At 34.6% G+C, this 22,928-nt stretch overlaps 2 protein-coding genes across 3 annotated transcripts; one reads left to right on the top strand and one right to left on the bottom strand.

Annotated features, from left to right (window-relative positions):
• Window positions 1-3,954: 3,954 nt before the first annotated feature.
• LOC145013137 (uncharacterized) lies at window positions 3,955-5,668 on the top strand. Its single transcript, XM_078971945.1, has 4 exons — window positions 3,955-4,321; window positions 4,411-4,936; window positions 5,104-5,223; window positions 5,313-5,668. Exons 1-4 carry the CDS (start codon window positions 3,956-3,958, stop codon window positions 5,447-5,449), a joined length of 1,149 nt encoding a protein of 382 aa, XP_078828071.1. The 5' UTR covers window position 3,955; the 3' UTR covers window positions 5,450-5,668.
• A 15,269-nt stretch (window positions 5,669-20,937) lies between these two features.
• LOC145012010 (7-deoxyloganetic acid glucosyltransferase-like) lies at window positions 20,938-22,714 on the bottom strand. Of its 2 annotated transcripts, XM_078970768.1 has the most exons (3): window positions 22,406-22,656; window positions 22,136-22,295; window positions 20,938-22,024 (listed from the first exon to the last, which is right to left on the bottom strand). In XM_078970768.1, the coding sequence occupies exons 1-3, from the start codon at window positions 22,481-22,483 to the stop codon at window positions 21,102-21,104; spliced, it is 1,161 nt and encodes a 386-aa protein (XP_078826894.1). In that variant the 5' UTR covers window positions 22,484-22,656; the 3' UTR covers window positions 20,938-21,101. The 2 variants fall into 2 exon arrangements, with proteins under 2 accessions (XP_078826894.1, XP_078826893.1); XM_078970767.1 differs by having other exon boundaries at window positions 22,136-22,714.
• Window positions 22,715-22,928: the final 214 nt, after the last annotated feature.

The following is a 22,928-nucleotide window of genomic DNA, read 5'->3' as shown; positions in this document are numbered from 1 at the left end:
TCCACCAACACTGCAGCACTCGTGTATGCTAACCATACATAATGTTGGACCCTATAGACTTTCGAATACCCGATCCTACCCTAAGCCCTTCATCAAACAAGAACATTAAATAAGGCCAAACCAAACATTCTCGGGTTATAATATCTTAATTATGTGTCGCCGTGATGTATACACTAAGCAACTACAATAATGATGTCAATTTCATATTAGGAAAAATCCTAGGCTATCAGACATCATATAATCAGGAAATTCTATCATGCAATTCCTAAAGATCCCTAGTCTAGTACTAGCATGCTGTTCTAACATATCACAAAATCAAATAATCCGTAAGGTATTTTAGGGTCCTTTCGCGATCTCCGACTGATCGTACACTTGCATCCTCCTTTAGTATTTTGAAAACCATTTGAAATATCATTTTAAAATTTTGTCCTTAGTTTGAGACTGGAGACACACGAGTGTTTCCTCCAATTCACTCAAACCAAGGCTCTAATACCAACTTGTAACACCCATAAAAATCATGCCAAATATAAACTTTTTAAAACATTTCAAAACCAATAATTATTACAAAACTTGTTTTCAAAATGGTTTAGTGTCATAGTATCCTAGAATCAAATCATAAAAATATAAGGAGGAACACGATCATGCCTTCACCTTCCCGCGATCATCAGAAGTACCTGAAACAAAATCAACAACTGTAAGCCCAAAGCTTAGTGAGTTTCCCCCATGGAACCTTGGATCTATGTTTGACTGTTGGTTTTTGAGCATTCTAACACTCCCGCGATCATGCCTTCACCTTCCCGCGATCATCTGATACCACTGTTGGGTTTTGAGCATTCTAACACTCCTATGGTGTACATGCAACCCCAGAAACCTTGGATCTATGTTTGAATAAGATACATGCAAAATGATTTTCAAGGTTCATAATCCTATCTAGCATACATGGGGATCTTTTATTCTAATAATTAGTAAGAATTACATACCTCTTTGTAGCTTGGATTCCTTTGAAACATTGTGAGCCTAGCACCTTAAGTGTGATGCCTCAAATGCTTCACACAACACCAAGTACACTTGGAATAAACTCTTAAGAGAATAAGAGCACTTAGTATTTTCGGCTAGCCCTCTTTTGTTCACTCTAGTGTCTGAAAACGGTGAAGAATAACTTCTTTATATAGTATGTTACAATTAGGGTTACACCATGTAAACCCTAATTGTCATGACCTTTCATTTCCATGACCCATGGGTTATGTAACCCCCATGGAGCATCTATGGAACATCTTATGGGTTTAACCCAACTTGATAATCCATGGAGCCTTGGCCCACTATATAAGATATGGATGATTGACACAATCAACCCATATATTTAATTAGTCTTCTTTTGATCACATAATTGATTCTAAATTAATTATTGATCAATACTAACTAAATATTATTATTCTTATTATTAATATATTAGAACTTATAATATATTAATAAACCATGAGTGTGTTATTTCTCTCATTTAGTCTATCCAAGTGCATGATGCCATGCAACCCAAATGGACCATGTCGGGTCGGGTCAAATACATACCAAATATAGTTATGGACGTAGACACTATATCCAACATTGACTACACCTAGTTGTGGAAAGGAAACTAAGGTTGTACTTTGAATGGTCGTATAAGTGGTTTGTAGCATCTGTACTTGCGACGGTAGGAGTTGTAGCACTTGATCATCGATTGTTAGGTGAATCTATTCACTATACTCGTGGGTCGAATGTACCAATGTCAGCTCACTAGATTATGTTTGTAGGACGATAGTTGTCTTTATGACACTTGCTAATATGTCTGCATGTGTCCGTTGTCTTTGTGACTCTTGCTGATATGATTGTATGCATAGTTGTACGGGTGAAATAGACCCAGTAACTGTTGAAAGAGACCGAAGGGGGTGAAATAGACTCAATATCGGTTGAAAGATACTGAAGGGGGTGAAATAGACCCAATACCGATTGAAAGATATCGAAGGGGGTGAAATAGACCCAATTTAGTTTTGAATTGTATGTATGTATGGTATGGGGTATTATGTGGAAACTCAGTAAGCTTTGTGCTTATAGTTTTATGTTTATGGTATTAGATACTTCCAGTTTGAAAGGGAAGTGTCCAACATGATCACACCACATCCACCAGTATCCCGTATTTTATGATATGATTTTATACTTTGATAACTATTTTATATATTATCATGTTTTGATGGGTTTTTGAAACGAATGAATGATGCTTTTGTTGGTTTTAAAATGAAATTTTATTTAGTAATTTTTGGGATGTTACAAATAATTATACCAAAAAAGTTAGATTCTACTAAATGTCTTTTTTGATATTTTTGTTTGACCATTAAACCCACTTTGATTAATTGGAATGGTGACTTTTTTGAACATGGAAGTCTAAAAATTATCATTGTTTGGCACTAAAAGTTATAATTGTCGTCACAATCTAACCATTGAGACATGCCATAACAAATTTATAGGTTTCTCCGTTTATGTGGCATGCCACACAAACAATTTTGGCCCTCCATTAACCACATGACACTACTTAACCACAAGACGTTGAAGAGGCGTCCACGTTAATTTTTAGATCTTTTTTAACATTCACACTCTATGTATATGTGTGTGACTTCTTCCCTCCCCCTCTTTCCTCTCTTTTTCTCTCATGAGTTACAACCTTCACAATTAATACTTAACTGAAGGTGCAAAAGAGATGAAAAAAATATATTATTTATATTAGAAAATTCTCTAATTACTGTCTTTTTTACTTGTATCAACATTATGTAATGGATTAGTGACGATGTACATGAAATGTAAGTGAATGATACAAAAACAAGTTGAGTTTGTGACAAATAGTTATCTCGGTTCAAACACTCAATCCTAAAGCAAACCATGTAAATAAAACTTACTTTCAAAATTCCTAACTTAAAAACACTATGATAAAAAAAAAGAATACCGATCAATTCAAAACCCTAAATTGATCGATTGAGAGGGATTTAAAATCACCTTCACCAATCTCTTTTTGTATATCCTTTGGATCCATTTCATCAATAGTACATCCACTCAAAATGCAAGTTTTGAGGAATTCTTTCACTGTCCATGTCAACTCCATTGTCATTGACCTCAACCTCATTACTTTCTTAATCTCAATGACATTGTCTAGGATATGTCGCCGTAATGCTTGATGTTTTTCACATTCTTACAGTCACATTCCAACTCGTTCAAGGTTATGATGACTAAAACGGTGGTTGAGGAGACGACAAAAACTTTAGCCTTGCAATTTCGAATAATGGGATTACGTTAGCAACCCCTCAAATCCCCGGTAGTCCGATTTTGGGGGCGAGTGAAGAAGCTGCACCGATATTGAGGGAAGAGAGAGTTAATTATAAAAATCGATGTGGATACCATTACCATATCATTGCTACATAGATAAGGATGACTCAATTTGTCGATATAGCATGCCACATAAATATGATAACTTATAAAACTACTATTCTAATATTAAATGATAATAGAATTGAAAGTTAAAGATTTAATTAGGACGAGTAAAATTTTAATGGTAAAATAATAAGAATACTCCTAATTCAAAATATTATTATTTTAACTGTTTAGTTTTTATCATTTGAATTTTTAGTATTAAATGTTAAATTCGTAAATGATCATATGATAAAAAAAATTGTATGAACATACATATAATATAACCGATAAACAACTTATATATATATATTATCAAATATTTTTAGTTTGCTTAATACTTTTATATAAATAAAATTTTATATAAATAAAAACTATGATTTTTAGTTTAAATACCAACAACCAACTAAACACATGTCAACAAAAACTTTAGCTTTTATTATAAATTAAATTATAATCAACCAACTTATAGATGTTTTGTATATATTTTGGTGTTTAATTTTGTAATTGAAGTTAGAGATGATATATGCGTACAAATCAGCAATCGGAGTTGCAAGAACGAAGAAACCGAGTAAAAAAAAAAGCCTGTCTATTCAACATTCTCTCCACTCCCTTTAATCTTTCATTGGGACCCTCATTGTCTTTATCTGCTTCTTCACTGGCCTCTTTATTACATCTTCTCCCCCCATCATCCATTTCACTCACTCCGTCCCTTTCAACCCGCCGGCATCTCCTCTCCTCCGACATGGATAAAGAAAACCTCGCTTTCCCCCATCACTTCGCCTCTCCCTACTCCACCGAGTCTGAAAGCGACGATGAAGATGTCGTCGCCTTAACCCACCGCTTCTCTCGATCTGCCTCCTTTACAGAACCCCTTTCCAATAATCTCAAGGTTTGTAACTTGTAAGTAGACGTCGGTGCGTACCATACCCAGTATTTTATTTTTCTGATTTTTTTTTTTTTTTTTTTGATGGATTTTAGGAGAAGAGGGTTTTCTCTGGCTCGCCGGAATCCACTCTTGGATGGTTGGGTTCTGTTCATTCTCAGCCACCTTCGCTACCACCGTTTGTGAGAAGTGATGAAGATGCTTGGAATATGATCTATGCTGCTGCGGGTCAAGTTGCACGAATGAAGATGAGAATGAGCTTGAACAACAGAGGTTTACCTGGAGTTGTTCCTTACTGTGACGGAGAAGAGTTTTTCCGGCAGCAGCAGAGTTGTCGGAACAGATGCGTTTCGGGAAGCGAAAGCGTCGGGGGTGGATGTGGTGGTCGACCACCGAGTTTTCCTCCGACTGCATGGCCTCCGCCTCAACAACGCATCCAACATCGTTCAAATCAACAAAAACCCTGCAATGCGCCGGTCATGAAAAGAGTTGTTATCGGTGGATCTGGGGGCGGTTGTGACGGTGGTGGTGCTACGGCGGCGAAGAGGGAATGTCCCGGAACTGGTGTGTTTTTGCCCCGCAGATACTGCAATAACCCACCTGAATCTCGAAAAAGACAAGGTAAATTTGTCTTTATTCATCTTCGCGTCAGAAATTGCAGAGTCAAACTGATTATATATTCAAAATTTCTTCATAATTCCAGATCTTTGTTTGTTTCTACTTGATCGAAACTAATCATACAATTAATTAATTTTTACAAATATTCCTTTAATCGATTCTTCTTGCAGCATGTTCGCCTGCTAATCTGCCAGCTAAAACGATTCAATATTCCAATAACACCCTTGTCCCCATTAACGGGCAGCCTCAAACTCAAGCACGCATCAATGTCGACCTGATTCCGCATTATGGTAAACTAATCCCACCAGAGCTTATTCTCCCAACATTAGAATTTATATTATTAATGTAAGATTCTTCATAATACATGATTAATTTTCAGAAATGTTAATGGGTCGGAGGAATGCCATGAGTCTAGCTGCTCAGCAGCTGCGAAGCAACATCCATGGCCACGGCGGCGTAATGGAGTCACCGGTGAATAACCCAGAAATGCTCCTCCCTCAAGAATGGACCTACTGAAACTCCGTTTTTTGGAGAGTAGATAGGAGAAAAGGGTCTATAAATATAAGTAGTAGTGGTGGAGAGATGATTTTGTTTGATGTTGATCATCTAAGTACAGTGATGAAAATAAATGAGAAGGGTATCCGAAGACCTTTTAGGACTTTTTGTTGGAGAATTTGAAAATTCCATTTGTTTCAAGATTTTATTATTTTAATAGATATGAATATATGATGACTAGTATTTTATACATAAAAAGTTTACGTTATGTGCAAAAAGCCAAAAGGGCCGGTTAAATAAAAGGTATAATGGTAAAAAATAAAAATAAATAAAAAGGGCTAAGTGCAGAAAAATCTAACCATCTGTTTACTAACAATCTATCTACCATCATTTATTTATTTATTTATTAATTATTTTTTTAATATTTTGTTATATACAGAAAAACTTTATCTTTTTATTTATATTTCAGATTTATCTAAATATCTTTTTTAAGAAGTTAATGTGTTACTGCTATCTTGTTTGTTTTTAGGTTTACTTAGAAAAACATAAATAAATAAGTGTTGTTATTTATTTTTGATTTAGTATATAGTGTGAGTTAAGAACTTTGAGACCAATTGTAGTGATGTTGATTATGTTGACATATGCGAAATTAATGAAATTTAGTGAATCATCGTACAAATCATGAACACATGGACTAAATAAATTTGGTTTAAGCTTTCATTAGTTTTTGATAGAAAAAGTAAAAATAGATCGTTGTTATTTCTCTCTCAAAAATTAATCTTTTCAACCCTTCGCTTTTCAGTATTTGAGATGAAAAGTGAAGGTTGTGTTGGAAAATTGTGTTGGAATCAATCGATGGTTAATGGCTTGATAACAAAGGACGAAGAGTAAATGTTCGAATGATCGAATGGGTTTGACTTCATGACGATGGATATAAGATGGATTTTGGAATCGAGATGTCGATTGTTGATGGGTTCGCTTTTGAATGTTTTGCTGTGATTCGTTAACGAAATGTTGGAGTCAATGTCGGTTTGTTAGCAATTGTTTGGAGTTCGTTATCAAGGGTTCATACCATGGTTCGTTAATAAGGCTTATCGAGCTGAAACAACGAATAACAAATCCACAACCTTCGCTAATCCCATTTTTGACGATTTCTTCATATTAATATTGATTTCTTCATGTGAACTTGAATAAAATCGATTTCATCATATGAAATCGAATCCCATTTTCAGATTTTCAATTAACATCAAATGATTAACAAGAAAAAAAAAATGAGAAAATGAGAATGAGAATTCAAGAACAATCGATTATGAGATGATCCAATGGTACAACAGATAAAGCGTGTGTACATGTCGACTGACGAACAACAATTTTAGAATCAAACGAATTTGAAGATTTGTGGGCTCACATCATATTAATATCGAATTTAAAGGAAAATAGATTGGGCTAAAAAAATCATATGAACAATAACGAAATCCATTTGGGCTGGGCTTCGAAATCAAATTAAATTGGATTCAAAATATATCCAATGAATAGTAAGAATGTAAATTAGATGAACAGTAAAACTCGAAATTTTAGAGGATAATTTTGATTTTGGTTTGAGTTTGATCTAAACAAAAATAATTAGATCAACAATGGAGTTGAAATGGATTTGATTCAATGAGACAAAACGATCAAAAATGAAAAACACAAAACACGAATCGAAATCATAGACGTTTTGGAATCCATTTGAGAATTTGTGATACCTTTTTGACGATTCGAGTTGTGTTTGCAACGAACGAATCAAATTTAGAAGATCTTGGTTCTTTTGTTGGAACGAGAAAATCTTCAATTTGAACATTGTACCACCCATGATGCATGTTATACAACTTATTATTCGTGTTCTTCAACGATCTAAGAACATCTTTATAAGAACCATCAACACTTTTGGGTTTTGACTTCAAATTTAATGCACACTTGGAGATTGTTACTTTGGAACCCAAATCTGCTTCATAGATTTCAGCTTCACAACAACATTTGACGATTTTTGTGAATAAACCCGCTTGTTCTTACATTTAATATTTTTTTCCTTTCTCATCTTCTTGGAACTTGAAGATTTGAATTCATGAACAAACCCAGTTTACACAACTTTAACTTGACAAGTTTGGATCATATCTTTTGAAGTTTGATATTTGTGAATTTCTTAGATTAACGGCTTTCGAGAATGAATCATTCCTTCAAACGAATCACAAGAAGACAAAATATCATCGGTTTGAACTCCAATTGAGCAAAAAACTTTTTCATCTTCATGATAATCAACTTGAATCTTCTTGTCATGAACTTCAAGAACATCAAGAACATCACATTGAACTCCATAATCTTGAACTTCAACATACTTAAGAGCATGAAGATCACTTGGGTTTTTAATTAGAGAAATGCATTCTTATTAAACAAAGAGTAAATTACGTGAATGGTCCCTATGGTTTAGGATAATTTGCGCGCTTGGTGCCTAACTTATTATTTTTTTTTTTATAACTTAGACAGTCCCTACTGTTTGTTTTTGTTACGAGCTTGGTCCCTACTATTTGTTTTTGTTACGCGTTTGGTCTCTGTCTTACCTAAAATGACTATTATTTAAATAGGAAAAAATAGTGGGGTAAGTAAGATAAGGTGAGGGGATGAGGTTGAGGGTGTGTTTATTTAAATAAATTAAAAAATCAAGGGCAAAATAGTTTGTTAAAGTAAGACAGGGACCAACCGTGTAACAAAAACAAACAGTAGGGACCTTCCAAGTTAAAAAAAAAATAAGTTAGGGACCAAACACACAAATTACCTTAAACCATAAGGACCATTCGTGTAATTTAATCTTAAACAAATCTCTTTCTTCTCTTTCCTTTTGATTTGATCTCCAACATAACATGTTCATGGAAATTTCAACTAAGCAACCAATCTTTGAAAGTGATTGAAAAATCAATCTTCCATGATCATCCTTCAAACCTCCATAAGAAACCATAGTATCCCATGAAATCAAGCCACCTTTCAACAATAATCCATAAAATTGATTTTCATTGACTTTGTATCTCATATCTTCAATGATCACAACCCAAGAATCGTAATCCAAGTACACCATCTTTGATCAATCGATAAGATCTTGAGTTTTTGTAGAGAGAGAGAAAGTGATTTTGAATAGGTTTTTTTAGAAAGAGAAAGCAAAAATCACTTGAATTCTAGTGAAGAAAATCGAATTATGAGTAGAATCAATGAGGAATTCCATTTCTAGAATCCAAACTCTTTATAACACGAAGATTAAAAATCAAATGAAAAATCATCAAATCTAGAATGCCATGATGGATCAATTCTTGATTAAATCAAGAACACCTGCTCTGATTCCAATTGTAGTGGTGTTGATTATGATGACATATGCGGAATTGATAATATCTGGTGAATCATCATACAAATCATGAACACATGGAGTAAATAAATCTGGTTCAAGCTCTCATTAGTTTTTGATAGAAAGAGTACAAACGAGTCATGTTATTTCTCTCTCTAAAACTAATATCTCCAAAAATGATCATTACATAAATAAGTATCACTCACATCCTATTTATAAGAAAGACAACTCATTACACAATGCAAGAGGGTAAGCACAAAAATGCATCCAAACGTGACTTTGCAGAGTAATGGTCATTGAGTAAATGACTAGATGGTATATTTGTAATGTCTTAAAAACTATAGTAAAATGTTTTCATTTTAAAGAAATTAAAAGTTGTTTTCCATAAAACCATAATCCAAACCATTTTTTGACCACATGACATAAAATCAAAGTATCAAAATCATAACATCTATAAAAACTTAATAACCAACGGACGCCTTCGTCTTGCTCCCGATTCTCAGAAGTACCTAAAATATTTAAATCCACAATAATATACATACAATGCAAGAACACAATGCCTACATCACGCAACTGGATCGCCACCTGGGCCTACATACAATGCAAGAACAAATCCGGAGCCTACAGTATCAAGTTAGACCACTCCCCTGGGGCCTACAGTAGCGAAATGGACTGCTCGGGTGTCTTAGCCAACAACACACAACTGGACCGCCTCAACCCAACCACAATATGTCGACATATGCAAATAATAATAACAATCAAACGTAGATAATCATAACAGATCTACCAGTCTAATAGATTACTACAACATATCAACATCCAAATGATATATATTGCAGTACAAAGTATAGTGAGAAAACTCACTTCACAAACGAAAGCAGAAATCCAGACGACTCGTCACACGCTTTAAACTCGTACCACACTTACCTAGCCAAATATGGATCAATAATAAATCTAAGACCTAAATCTTAAAGTTTGACCTCTAGTCAAACTTTGTCAAAAAGTCAACGGTTAAAAGTCAACAGTTGAGTCACCATGCGATGGCCAACACCATAACCGTGTTGTGGTGGCTAAACACCAAAATAGTCGTGAACTCCCTCGCCACCATGTCGTGGCAACAACATTGCCACGTATAGAATAAAACCTAACTAGTTCAATTCATTAAGCTCTTAATCCTTATTTTCAGAGCTCCAAAGCTTAGATTTGGATCGATTAAGGCCATACATGGATATAGTTTCCAAATTTATCCATTATCTAACCTCAAGAAGCCTAGATGTAAATACCTAACTTAAAAAGGGACCAAATGACATAGAAAACTCATATATGGTTGATTTATGATCAATATACAAACTTTATGGGACCATAAGGTCCAAAAACTAGCATAAATCTTATCTAAGGTCATTGAGTTACTTCAAACTCCAAGTATTAATTTCCAAAATCCAAAAAGGGACTTAATCACATCATAAGCAACCCATATAATGGAATGTGTGAACTTTATACCTTCTGGAGCCTAAGGATAGATGTAGAAGCAACCCTTAACAACAACAAGTCACACTACAAGCTAGAATCACCCTCACTTTCTTCAACGATCCTTGAAAGGGCAAGAACACACACACACACACACACACTCTCTCTCTATCTCTCTCTCTCTAAAGTATCACTTAAAGGGATGAAGGCCGGAGTTTAGAGCAAACCCTAGACACGAAGTTGTTTAAATAACGCTCAGGACCCAAAGTTTAGGTTTCTCATTCTCTTGCCATCACGTCGTGGCCATTACAGACCACGTTGTAGTGAATGTAATATGCAAGTTCCTTTTCTGTTATGACCACGTCATGGTCACTAGAAATCCCACATTTTGAGAGTCTAAAATGATATAATTCCCAAGAGAAATGTTCTTGGAATTGGTGTTACGATATTTCTTATGTTTTACCTAAGACAATAAGAAAATCACTTATTTTTTGTGTAATGTTAACCTATAATCGAAAAAGATAAATATCATGTCATAAAACAACCAGTAATTTTGTAACGTCTGTAGAACCGGGCTAGTCAATTTAGAGATAATAGGGGTCGAAACGAGTTTTTAACAAAAGATTATTTAGAACAAATAATCTTAACCAACTTGTAGAATATGTCTCAAGGGTTCCGTACATATAAAGAACGCCGAAATCCAAGTTATAACGAAGAAGTTATGACCCGTCAAAGTTTTGCGATGGAACTGGCACGACACCGGGAAGCGTAATTAGGGAATTTACGATAGAGCGATATTTAACCTCAACGATCTAAACGAAAGTCGTAGAATACGTTATACCAAGTGCGTCTATAAACAGAACGCCCAAATCTGACTTCATATGAGGAAGTTATGATTTTTCAAAGTTTCGGCTTAGCAGTGTACAACCCGAAGTTTGAATATTAGATCGAGCGGTATTTAGCCAACACAACCTAAACCAGAATCGACGATCTCATTAATATTAGCGTAACGGTAAAAAGACAGATGAAAACGGACGTCGGATGAAGAAGTTATGGATTTTTAACGGACCAATCGTATCCCGACCTGTTAAAAATATAACTTTTAAAATAAAGTCAAAATTAGCTGACGGAGTCTAAACAAAAGTCGTGGAATACATTCTCGCCTACGCGTGGATAAACAGAACGTAAAAAACAGAGCTCATATGCATTAGTTATGAATTTTAGAAGTAGGGAAGGAAAATTGCGAAATCTGCAAGGGGGTGATAACGTGGCTTGATCGGGACCGTCACTTACTGATCACGAACTCTCTTTGGATGGGTGACAGCTAGCTCGCTACGCAGTTCGTACAAGAAGGAACACCTCGCGTTCGGATTTACTTGGCTTCGGAAGATCCACGTCGCACCAGGGAGGCTCAGACAAGTGGCTATACGAACACGCAACGTAAGGTCGGAGCGCCCCGCGTACCCTCGCACGAACGCCCAACGTACTCTGAGGCTGAGGCCTATAAAAAGGGGCGAATCCTCTCGGATTTTTCACACCTCTCTTCATTCTCTCTCTAGGGTTTCTAAACATCCCCCCTAAAGCCTAGGTGAACCCCTAGCACCCGAAGGAATCCCCGAGGCTCCGCGAGAAAAAGAGTCTTTTGGTTCGGAAATGCTGCTTTGAGCCAAGCGCGATTTTCTATAAAACCCGTTGTAAGTAAGCTACGCCAACGCTATTTTTAATATAGTTTTTATTTAACAATAGTAACGTTATTAGGAATTTATAATAAGTACTTGGGTTATTATTATAGGTTATATAAGTATTGTTTCACGCTTATATAATAGTAATAATAGCTAGACTATTAACTAGTCTCTGAGAATGATAGACTAAACCTAGTGGTAATGATACTAGGTTTTGACGAAGGAAATTGTTTCAAGAGTAACCAAGCGTTGTCGTCGAAGTGGTCAAAAGGCAAACATTCTTGAATCACGAACTTCGCCATCCTATCCCGAACTTTAGCCATGTTGTAACTCCAAAATGTTGCATCATTCGCCATTGTTGCTTGAATTAACTAAAAAAATTAAAAAATAAAAAAAATACGTCTCACGTTCTCACAAAATTAGATCGTCTATATATATTCATGTGAGACGATCTAATTTTGTGAGAACGTGAGACATATTTTTTTTATTTTTAAAATTTTTTTAGTTAATTCAAGCTCCGAAAATAATATTTAAAAAATGAATTTTTGGATTTTTTATTTATTTTGCATTTTAAAATTATTTTTTGATAATATATACAATGTAATATTCTATTAGAATATTTCACATATTTTAAAAAAAAAATGAGATTTTTTTAAATTTTTTTTTAGTTAATTCAAGTTTCGAAAATAGAATTTAAAAAAAAGAATTTTTAGATTTTTCCATTTATTTTGCATTTTAAAATTATTTTTTAGAATATGTACAACATAATATTCTATTAGAATAATTCAGTTATTTTACAAAAAAAGGGATTTTTTTTAATTTTATTTATTTATTTATTAATTTTTTTAGTTAATTCAAGTTCCAAAAATAATATTTAAAAAAGAATTTTGGGATTTTTCCATTTAGTTTGCATTTTAAAATTATTTTTAAATTTGGTTTTACGATCTCACAAAATTAAAATTGTTTCAAATGTACCTGAACCTATATATATATATATATATATATATATATATATATATATATATATATATATATATATATATATATATATATATATATATATATATATATATATATATATATATATATATATATATATATATATATATATATATATACACACACCCACATGTCATATCAATCTTTTACAATACACCAATTTAAATAGGAATCCATTACCACGTTTCATAACATTTTAAGTTCCATATCATACTTCTCATTTTTTTTTCAATAATTATAAATATAAATTATATAATAGTAAAAAACATATCATTTAAATTGAAAAAAGACATTACAATACCAAAAAAAATATACAATTTTTTCTATAAAATTTTTTGTTAGAAACTTGGGTAAATTACACGGATGGTCCGTTTAGGGTAATTTGCGTGTTTGGTCCCTAACAATATTTTTTAACTCGGACCATCCTTATTTTATATTTTTATTGCACGCTTGGTCCCTTGATGACTTGAAATAACCATATTACCCTTTTTGATATCTTTAATCAGTTTTTATCATTATATTAAATTAAAAAAAATAATGAAAAAAGAACATGATCCCACAATCCCAATACTCATTATCCCAATAGGTTATCACTGACCACCTGCAACATCACCAACACCGCCAGTTTCCTCAACCATCACCACTGGCAATTTTCATCGAAAATTTGCAACCCAAAATCCACTCATCGGAAAACCTACTTAACGGAAAACCAATAACCTTCCTCTATATTTGGCATGAATGCCTTCTTGTCCCACCTCCTTTTATCACTTGGAACACATCCTTGTTCATATTACCAAGAATTCATAAACAAGGAAACAAAAAAAGAAGAAAATCAAAAATCAATGAACATTTTGAGACAATTCCAACAATCACAAACTCATCTTTGCTGAAACCCGAAAAAAATACAAATTGAAAATGAAATCGATTACACAATCTAAGATATTTCAAATAGATTACAACCCCATGGATGATTTAAACCATAAAAACCCTAACATGTTGGGTTGTTTCTTGATTTTGTTCACAATGTAATGAAACATAAATGGATTTCGAATTACACAAAAATCAGAAAAATAGCAGATAACAAACCACTTACATAACCTTGATTTCAAACATTCGACCTAAAGTAAACCCATACACCTGATTCGTAACAAAACTGCATCAAATCTTGCTTCACAATACTCGAATCTACTTGATACAACTTTCCACGACTGTGAATCAGTGATCGGAGATGATGATCGACAAAGAAGATGATGAATCGTTGATAATAGCTTTACACAAATGGATTGGCGATGACGGTGGGAGCTAGTGGCGAGAGCAGATGCCAGGGACGACGACTCTACACTTGTCAGGAACGTTGGAGAGAGAAAGCGCCGATGTATTGAAAGGGGAGGGAGAGACGGTGGGGGAGTTAACTGGAGGTGGAGGCGTGGTGTGGTAGAAACGTCGGTGAAGAATGTAGGAATGAGAAGTATTAGGTTTAGGTTTCTTTTTATTTTATTTTTGATATAATAAATAAATAAATAAAATTTTAATTAAAAAAGAAATGAATAAGGGTATATTAGTCTTTTTAGAACGGACAGGGACCAAGCGTGCAATAAAAATATAAAATAAGGACGATCCGAGTTAAAAATAGTTGTTAGGGACGAAGCACGCAGATTACCCTAAACCATAAGGACCATCCGTGTAATTTACCCTAGAAACTTGTATAAAAATATAAAAAAGATAAAAGTTGTGTGCGAAAGAATTTAATGGGGTTGAGCTATATTTATAGGAAAAATAAATAAATTATCCCAGTAAAACCATTTGGAATGGTCAAATGCATCTATCCTTTAAATTTACGTGTTGAGAACTTGAGACACGTTGAGATGGCAACAAGCCTTAACCAGACATATATTTAGGAAGGTGTTATTTAAACCTTAACGACGTTTATATGTTGTGTCTATATGGGATCATCCATGCAGTGGAGGACCCATACTGAGCTCCCTTAAAAGGTTAAATAAAAGAAAATAACAACCGTATATCTTATATTTATTATAACATACTTTGTACTTCTACTTTTTGATAGAATGTATTTATTATAACATACTTGTACTTCTACTTTTTGATATTATAACATTCTATTATGGAAAATAAATATAAGATTAATGACATAAGTAAATAATCAATTATCTATATCTAAAGTATTTCGAAAACACCATTATACTAAGAAAATGTTGTGAGAAATTACTAATTTTTATTTTTGCTTTAACATACCATGCCAACGTGGTATGATAACCATGTAAACGGGCTATTCTCGGTCATGCCAAAATGTTGTAAGAACAAAAAAAATAAAACTAGATTACTTTTTTTTTTACAATATTATTTTAATACAGTGATATTCTTTTAAAACAATATAAATAATCGGTTAACAATTGTGTCATTAATCCTTTTTGGAGCCACATATATAGAGTTCATAATTTTCTTTCTAGTCGGCAATCCTCAACATTCCATGTGCACTAATTTTGTCTTTAGGAGCACATGTTGGAGTATGGTTAGGGTTTAGTTCCTACAGTGAGAGCTTCCAGAAAACACCGATGATCATGACGCTTAAAATATTCTCCACCATTCACATAAACTGCTATAGGATAAGATGTAAATTGAGCTAGTATATTGGAAAGGTTTTAACAATTAGGCCATTGTTAAATACTATTTAATTAACAATGAAGAACATGTATAAATTCATCTATATCCTTCATCCTCCTTGTTGGAAGAAAGGACTTAAACAAGAAATTCTGATACAGAAAAAAAAAAAAAAAAAAAAATTGGTGTGAAAGAGATTTTGGGATAATGAGTTAGGAGACCATTGAAGTTTCAAATTTGTTCAAAAAAATCATTTAAGTATTAAATGTTCAAAAAACACCAACAAAGTACATATTCTGTTCAAAAAACACTATCTCTATGGTTTAAGGTAACTTACATGTTTAGCCCCTAACTTTTTTTTTTCTTAATTCAGACGGTCTCTAGCGTTTATATTTATTTTGTCTTCGGACCATGATTGAGTTAAAAGACTAATATACCCTTATTAATTTTATTTAACATTTATTTTTATTACTTATTAATTATTTATAAAATTGATATATTTATAATGAATAATAACATAAATTGTATAAATAATTAATAAATAATAAAAATAATGTTAAATGAAAGTAATAAGAGTATATTAGTCTTTTAACTCGATCTGGGTCCAAAGTCGAAACAAATTTATATTAAAGGAATCGTCCGAGTTAAGAAAACAAGTTAGGGACTAAATAAGTAAATTACCCCAAACTATAGAGATTATGTTTTTTGAACAGAACATATACTTCATTGGTGTTTTTAGAACATATTTATTAGTTTGATGGTGTTTTTTAAACATTTAATACTTGAATGGTTTTTTTGAATGAATTTGAAACTTCGATGGTCTCTTAAGTCATTTTCCCAAAGTTTTTTTATTCAATATTCTACCCACATTTGATTGAGTACACAGCCATATAAATACCAAAAAAAAAAAAGAAACTGACAAAGCTAGAAATAACCAACTACTAATACTAATTTATGGGTAATCATGGACCACTTATTTGAAATTAAGTAACAGCTACCAAAAACAAAACTGAAATCTTAAATGCTAAGTAGTGGGACAGAAGCTACCAGAAGTTTTGAGCACCATTATTCAACACATCCCTTGCTTCAAAACTTGTTACTCCCATACGAAACCTAAAGAAATTATGTGTGACACTTGGAAAAGACTTAGTGAGCACATTTGCAACTTGCTCATTAGTTCCATAATGCTTCAAAATGATTTCTTTCTCAGCAACTAAATCACAAATAAAATGGTAACAGATGTCTATGTGTTTTGTCCTGCTGTGGAAGGGTGGATTCTTTGTCATTGCAATTGTTGCTTGATTATCACAAAAGATTTCTGTTGGGCCAACTTGTTTTTGGAGAAGATTAGCAAGTATCCTTCTTAACCACACAGCTTGACAAGCCGATGATGTTGCTGCAATGTACTCCGCTTCTTATGAGGATAATGCTACAACATCTTGCTTTTTTGAGCTCCATGAAACAGCACCTGAACCAAGAGAAAAAACATAACCAGATATGCTCCTTCGATCATCCAAACAGCCACCCCAATCACTGTCAGTAAACCCATATAATTTTGGATTAGGTACATTTGAGTATCAAATCCCAAACTCAACCGTTCCAGCTATATAGCGAAGAATCCTCTTTGTTGCTCCTATATGATGAACCGAAGGACTGTGCATAAATCTTGAAACTCTGCTAATTGAAAATGCACTATCATGCCTGGTGCGAGTTAGGTAGTTCAAGCCTCCAACTATACTCCTGAAGTGTTTCACATTTGCCAACTTTGTGCCATCATTTGTAACAAGCGATTCATTCATATTCATCGGTGTTAAACACGAATTCGCATTCAACAAATTGAATCGTTTAAGTAAGTCAGTAGCATACTTTTTTGACAAATAAAAATTTCATCATCACATTGGTTCACCTCCAGGCCAAGAAAGTAACGAAACAAGCCCATATCTGACATCTCAAATTTTTTAATCATCGAAGATTTGAACTCAGCAACAATAGATTCACACAACCCCATATAAATAATGTCATCTACATAGAGAGTAGGCTTACTTTTACTTCTATCAAATCCATTTTCTTGAAACTACGAATCTATCTTGATGTACCACGCTCGGGGGGCTTGCTTAAGCCCGTATAAGGCTTTTTTCAACCTGTACACGTTACTATCATCACCACATGAAAATCATTCCGTTTGAGAGACATAGCTCTCCATTTAGAAATGTCGATTTAACATCAAATTGGTACACTTTCCATTTTATTTGTGCGGCTAAGGCAAGAAAAATTCGATCTGTTTCAAACCGAGCAATCAGAGAAAATGTTTCTTCGTAATCGACTCCGTGTTGTTGAGCATACCCTTTCACAACCGAACGCGCTTTATGCTTCTGGATTGTACCATCAATATTGTATTTTGTACGGTACACCCATTTGAGGCCTATGGCATTTTTTTTCTTTGGGAAAACCAACCAAATCCCAAGTCTCATTCTTTCTAATAGTCGTAATCTCATCTTTCATTGCATCTTTCCACACCTGTTTCTCTCCTGCATCATCATAAGAGATAGGACAAGGATCAGGTGTATACAATGCAAAGCTACATGAAGCATAGATATCCTCCAATGATCGAAACTTTTTTGGAGGACTTTCAGATGAAGAGCTTGAAGATGAAGAAGATCTTGATGGTGAAGAAGGTGGAGATGAAGGTGGTGTAACATTATCTCCATTTTGAGAATTGCTTGTTTCTAGATCTGTGAAGTTATTACCCTCAAATGTTACAGGAACAGATTTTGGTGAGTTTTTTTGAAGCCAATGTTTTCCAACTCCATTGTTCTGCCTTATTAAATTCAACATTCCTACTTATAATAATTTTTTCACTAATTGGGTTAAATAACCTGTACGTCTTTGAGGAAGTAGAATAGCTAATGAAAATGCATTTTTCTGACTCTTGGTCAAGCTTGCTGCGAGATGATGTGACTAATGCATAAGAAATCCACCTAAAGATTTTTAAATGACTTACTTGCATCTTTCTACCTTTCCATGCTTCATAGGGAGTTCGATTTAGAACAACCTTTATGGGCAAGATGTTCAAAATGTATACAGCAGCTGCAACGCCTTCAACCTAGAATTTTTTTGGAAGATTTCTTGCTGCCATTATGCTTCTTGCCATGTCACCAATGGTTCGGTTTTTTCGTTCTGCTACTTCATTCTGTTCTGGGGTGTGCGGTGCTGTAAATGACCTATGAATGCCATTAAACTCACAAAAGTCATTAAATTTTTGTGAGGTGAATTCAACACCATTATCGGAACGAAGAACTTTTATGTTATTCCCATTCTCTTTCTCTACCAAAGCCTTAAATTTTTTAAAGCAATCATAGGTCTCTGACTTATTTTTTAAGAAGTATACCCAACTCATACGGCTGTAATCAACTATAAACAACAAGAAATATCGACTTCCATCCAACGAATCAACAGTCATTGGACCACAAACATCGGTATGTGCTAATTCAAGACAAGAAGAAGCTCTCCAAGACTTACCTACAAGAAACGATTTTCGAGTTTCTTTCCCATATACACACCCTTCACAAAAATCCACTGTATCTATTTTTGGCAGCCCTAAAACAATATTTTTCTTATGTAGCAATTTCAACTCATTTATATTTAAGTGACCATAACGTAGATGCCAAATGCTTGACTCACTAGTAGAAACTAAAGCACACTTCTCCATGGTTGAAATTTTAAGCGTAAACATTCTATATTGTGTCGCTGGAATGTTAGCAATGGGCTAACCATATTTTTTGTCTCTAATTAAACAATACTTGTCATCAAAAGTAACTGAATACCCAGAACACATTAATTGCCCAACACTTAGCAAATTATGGGCTAATTTAGGAACATATTGCACATCATGAAGAAGTTTTGCATTACCTTGAGTGGTTTTGATGGAGACTATACTTTGTCTTTCAATATGCAATGCATTGTCATCTACAAAATGAACTACACCCTTTTGAGTCTCATCAAGCTCTTTAAACAAAGACTTTGTTCCTGTCATATGGTTTGAGCATCCGCTGTCCACAAACCACACACCATTAGACGTATCAACTGTGGAAGAAGGTGCCATGAGTAGCTTGCTTTCCTCTTCTATTTTTTCTGAAACGTTTGCATGATTTTGTTGTTCTCGTTTCTTGGTCCAACAATCAACTTCTTTGTGGCCAAGTTTGTTGCAATATCAACATTGAGGTTTCTGTTCTTCTCTCTGCTTGTTCCAAAAATCAGCTTCTCTATGGCCAAGTTTGTTGCAATGTTGACATCGAGGGATGTTTTTTGTTGGCGTTAATCACCAAACTGAACTCTTCTTCTGTCACGACCACGATATCCACCTCTTCCTCATCCACGACCACGTGAACTATCTGCACTTCGTTTATTCTGATCCCCAGTTGCTTGAAACACCTTCTCATCGACTTTCTTACAACACATGTTCATCCTATCTTCATGAGCTATCAAAGAACTCATTAGTTCATCAAAAGTATAAGTGGATAGGTCCTTTGTTTCCTCGATTGTAGCCACGACATGACTGAAATCCTTGGTCAAACTCCTTAAAACTTTACTGACTACAGTTTCATTGCTAACATTTTCACCGTATGACCTCATGTGGCTGACAATTTCAGATACTCTCGAAAGAAAAACTTGCACCTTTTCCTTCTCTTTCATGCCCAAGGTCTTGAATTCACGGCGAAGATATTGTAGTTTGACATTGATGACTTTTCGATCACCAAGAAATTCTTGTTTCAGAATTGCCCATGCCTGGTTCGAGGTTGTTGCTTCTGCAATATGTAGAAAAAACTCATCATCCAATGCTGATTGGATGAAGAATAAAGCATTTGCATCCTTCTTTCGAGTTTCTCGTAATTGCTGATCTGGTTCTGCTGGTGTCGGGTTTGGTTCTACATACCCATTATCCAGCAAATCCCATAGCTCTTAGGACTTCAACATTGTCTTCATTTTGAGACTCCAAAGGTGGTACTTCTCCCCCTTGAAAACTGGAATCAATGGCTGTTCTGTAGAACTTGTACCATTGCATGTCAATATACCGACTCTGATACCAATTTTGTTGGAAGAAAGAAGACTTAAACAAGAAATTATGATACAGAACAGTGAGAAAATGAAAAAAAAACTAAAGAACAATTTGATTGAGTACACAGCCATATAAATACCAAAAAACATAAACCGCCAAAGCTAGAAATAAGCAACTGATAATACATACTAATTTATGGGTAATCATGGACCAGTTATTTGAAATTAAGTAACAGCTACCAAAAACAAAACTGAAATCTTAAATGCTAAGCAGTGGAAAAGAAGCTACCAAAGTTTTGAGAACCATTATTCAACACTCCTCAGTAACAATAGAATTTTATTTAAAGAGAATAAATATCTGTAAAAGATTTTTCCTCTTTGAAGAAGAAACAAATATCTATTACAATTACAATTTTTCTATTTCTTAATTTATATATCTAGGAAGAAGGTGCAAATGTTCACATTAGCAACTGACATATCATTAATTAGATTGAGTACTCATCTTTTTAATGTCTTCGATCAAACGATCTAAATTCCTATAAGAAGATCCACCGCTGCTAACAGACTCCTTGGCCAGTTTCGCCATACGACGGGCAGATTCTTCAAACTCTTCCTTCCTAACTTCCATTACTTCTTTTACAATCTTCTCAACTATCCTTCTATCACACGTGTCCTTCATATCCAACCCTAATTTCCACACAGCCTCCACGAATCTACTATTCGGTTGTTGATCTGCAAAAAACGGCCAACTCACCATCGGCACTCCTTCAACAATGCTCTCCAACGTCGAGTTCCATCCATTATGTGTCAAAAAAGCACCTACAGCTGAATGGGTTAAGACATCTTCTTGTGGAGCCCACCCAACTAGACACCCTCTTTCTTTGGTATCCTTTTCTAGCTCACTTGGCACCTTGTTTTCATCATCAAGACTCGAAACAAGATCCTCTCGGATGACCCATAAAAATGGTTTCTCACTGTTAACTAAACCATGCCAAAACTCGATAAGTTGGTCCCTTGTTAGTGTTGCTATGCTTCCAAAACTCACGTATAATACCGATTTGGGTGCATGTTGATCGAGCCAACCTATACATGTCCTGTCTTCTTGGAATAAGCTATTTGAAGATGTGGATTTTGATATGGATCGGGCTTTGAGGTGTGCGTGAAGTGGTCCGATGGTGTAAATATTTGGGCAGTGTTTTTGTATGTGAGAGAGAATAGGGCCTTCAAGATCTTCAAAAGTGTTGAGAATGAGTGCATGGGCATCTGGTGTCCGGCGTGTTATGTTGGTAACTTCTTGGAACGTGGTGTTGCTTAAGCCGGAACGACAAAAGCTTGGAAGATCACGCCGGCGAAGGAATCCTTCCATGCCTTTCACGTTGACTATTCGTTCGTCCAAGTTTGTACCTTTATTCATTACAAATTTCAGATATCAAAAAACATTCGAACAAAACTCGATAAAGTTTAAGTACAAATGTGATTGTAAAACATTGGAGTAATTAATTAGTAATTACGTACCTTGAAAGGGAAGGTCGCCGGAGTTTATGAGATCAGGGATGCAAAAGTAAGCCCAGAAAGCACAAGCACTAACCGTCCGAAAGAACATGACGGGAACTCCGGTACCCGCCGCCGCATCCAGTGCAAAACCCAAGATTCCGTCAGCTATGAAACAAGTCACCTGAGAATCGAGAAGCAAATTTCTGAGCAAGGGTGTAGTTACTTTAGGCAAAGAATCAATTAACATCAGATTGAGTTTTTCATCGGTGTCTATGGGGCCTTCATAGAGACCATGAATGACGTGGAACCGGAAACCCGGGTAGGAGCTGAGGCGGGAATGGACGGTGGTGAAGCGGGATAGGCGGTCATGGTCTTTGGCGGATATTAGAAAGGTGATGTGCAGACCCGCCGGCAGGAGCAGCTCCGTCAGCTTTAACATGGAGTTCACATGGCCTTGCGCCGGACATGGAAAGATAAGAACATGCGGTGGAGAAGGTGGTTTCGGATCCATGAATGATCTTTAATTCTGCATATCAGAGATAAGAGGCGACCACTTTGAAATGTCTGGACAATCCATGTTAATATGTTATCCGTTGTTTCACCACCGCTTTCTCTAGAAATATAAATCTAGTAAAATTAACTGTTATTTTATTTAAAGTGCATGCCACCACTAAATAAATTTTATAAAATTCTGTTTTGTCTCATATATAAATAATAGATTTACAATGTGTAGTGAAAAATATAGCTTTTGGTTTACAAAGTTAACATTATTTGTTTTAGATATGAGTGATAATTTGGTTTCTCATTCTTTATA

Source organism: Lactuca saligna, chromosome 8, assembly GCF_052625555.1.
Source record: "Lactuca saligna cultivar CGN05327 chromosome 8, ASM5262555v1, whole genome shotgun sequence".
Taxonomy (NCBI): domain Eukaryota; kingdom Viridiplantae; phylum Streptophyta; class Magnoliopsida; order Asterales; family Asteraceae; genus Lactuca; species Lactuca saligna.
This window is presented reverse-complemented; position numbering and strand designations above follow the sequence as displayed.

Excerpts from the sequence above, each read along its gene's own strand:
- LOC145013137 (XM_078971945.1), top strand. The coding sequence starts at position 3,956 with ATGCGTACAAATCAGCAATCGGAGTTGCAAGAACGAAGAAACCGAGTA. Across the intron at positions 4,322-4,410 it reads CCCTTTCCAATAATCTCAAG|GAGAAGAGGGTTTTCTCTGG; the intron begins GTTTGTAACTTG and ends GATGGATTTTAG. Across the intron at positions 4,937-5,103 it reads TGAATCTCGAAAAAGACAAG|CATGTTCGCCTGCTAATCTG; the intron begins GTAAATTTGTCT and ends TTCTTCTTGCAG.
- LOC145012010 (XM_078970767.1), bottom strand. The coding sequence starts at position 22,625 with ATGGATCCGAAACCACCTTCTCCACCGCATGTTCTTATCTTTCCATGT. Across the intron at positions 22,025-22,135 it reads CGGCGACCTTCCCTTTCAAG|GTACAAACTTGGACGAACGA; the intron begins GTACGTAATTAC and ends TAATGAATAAAG.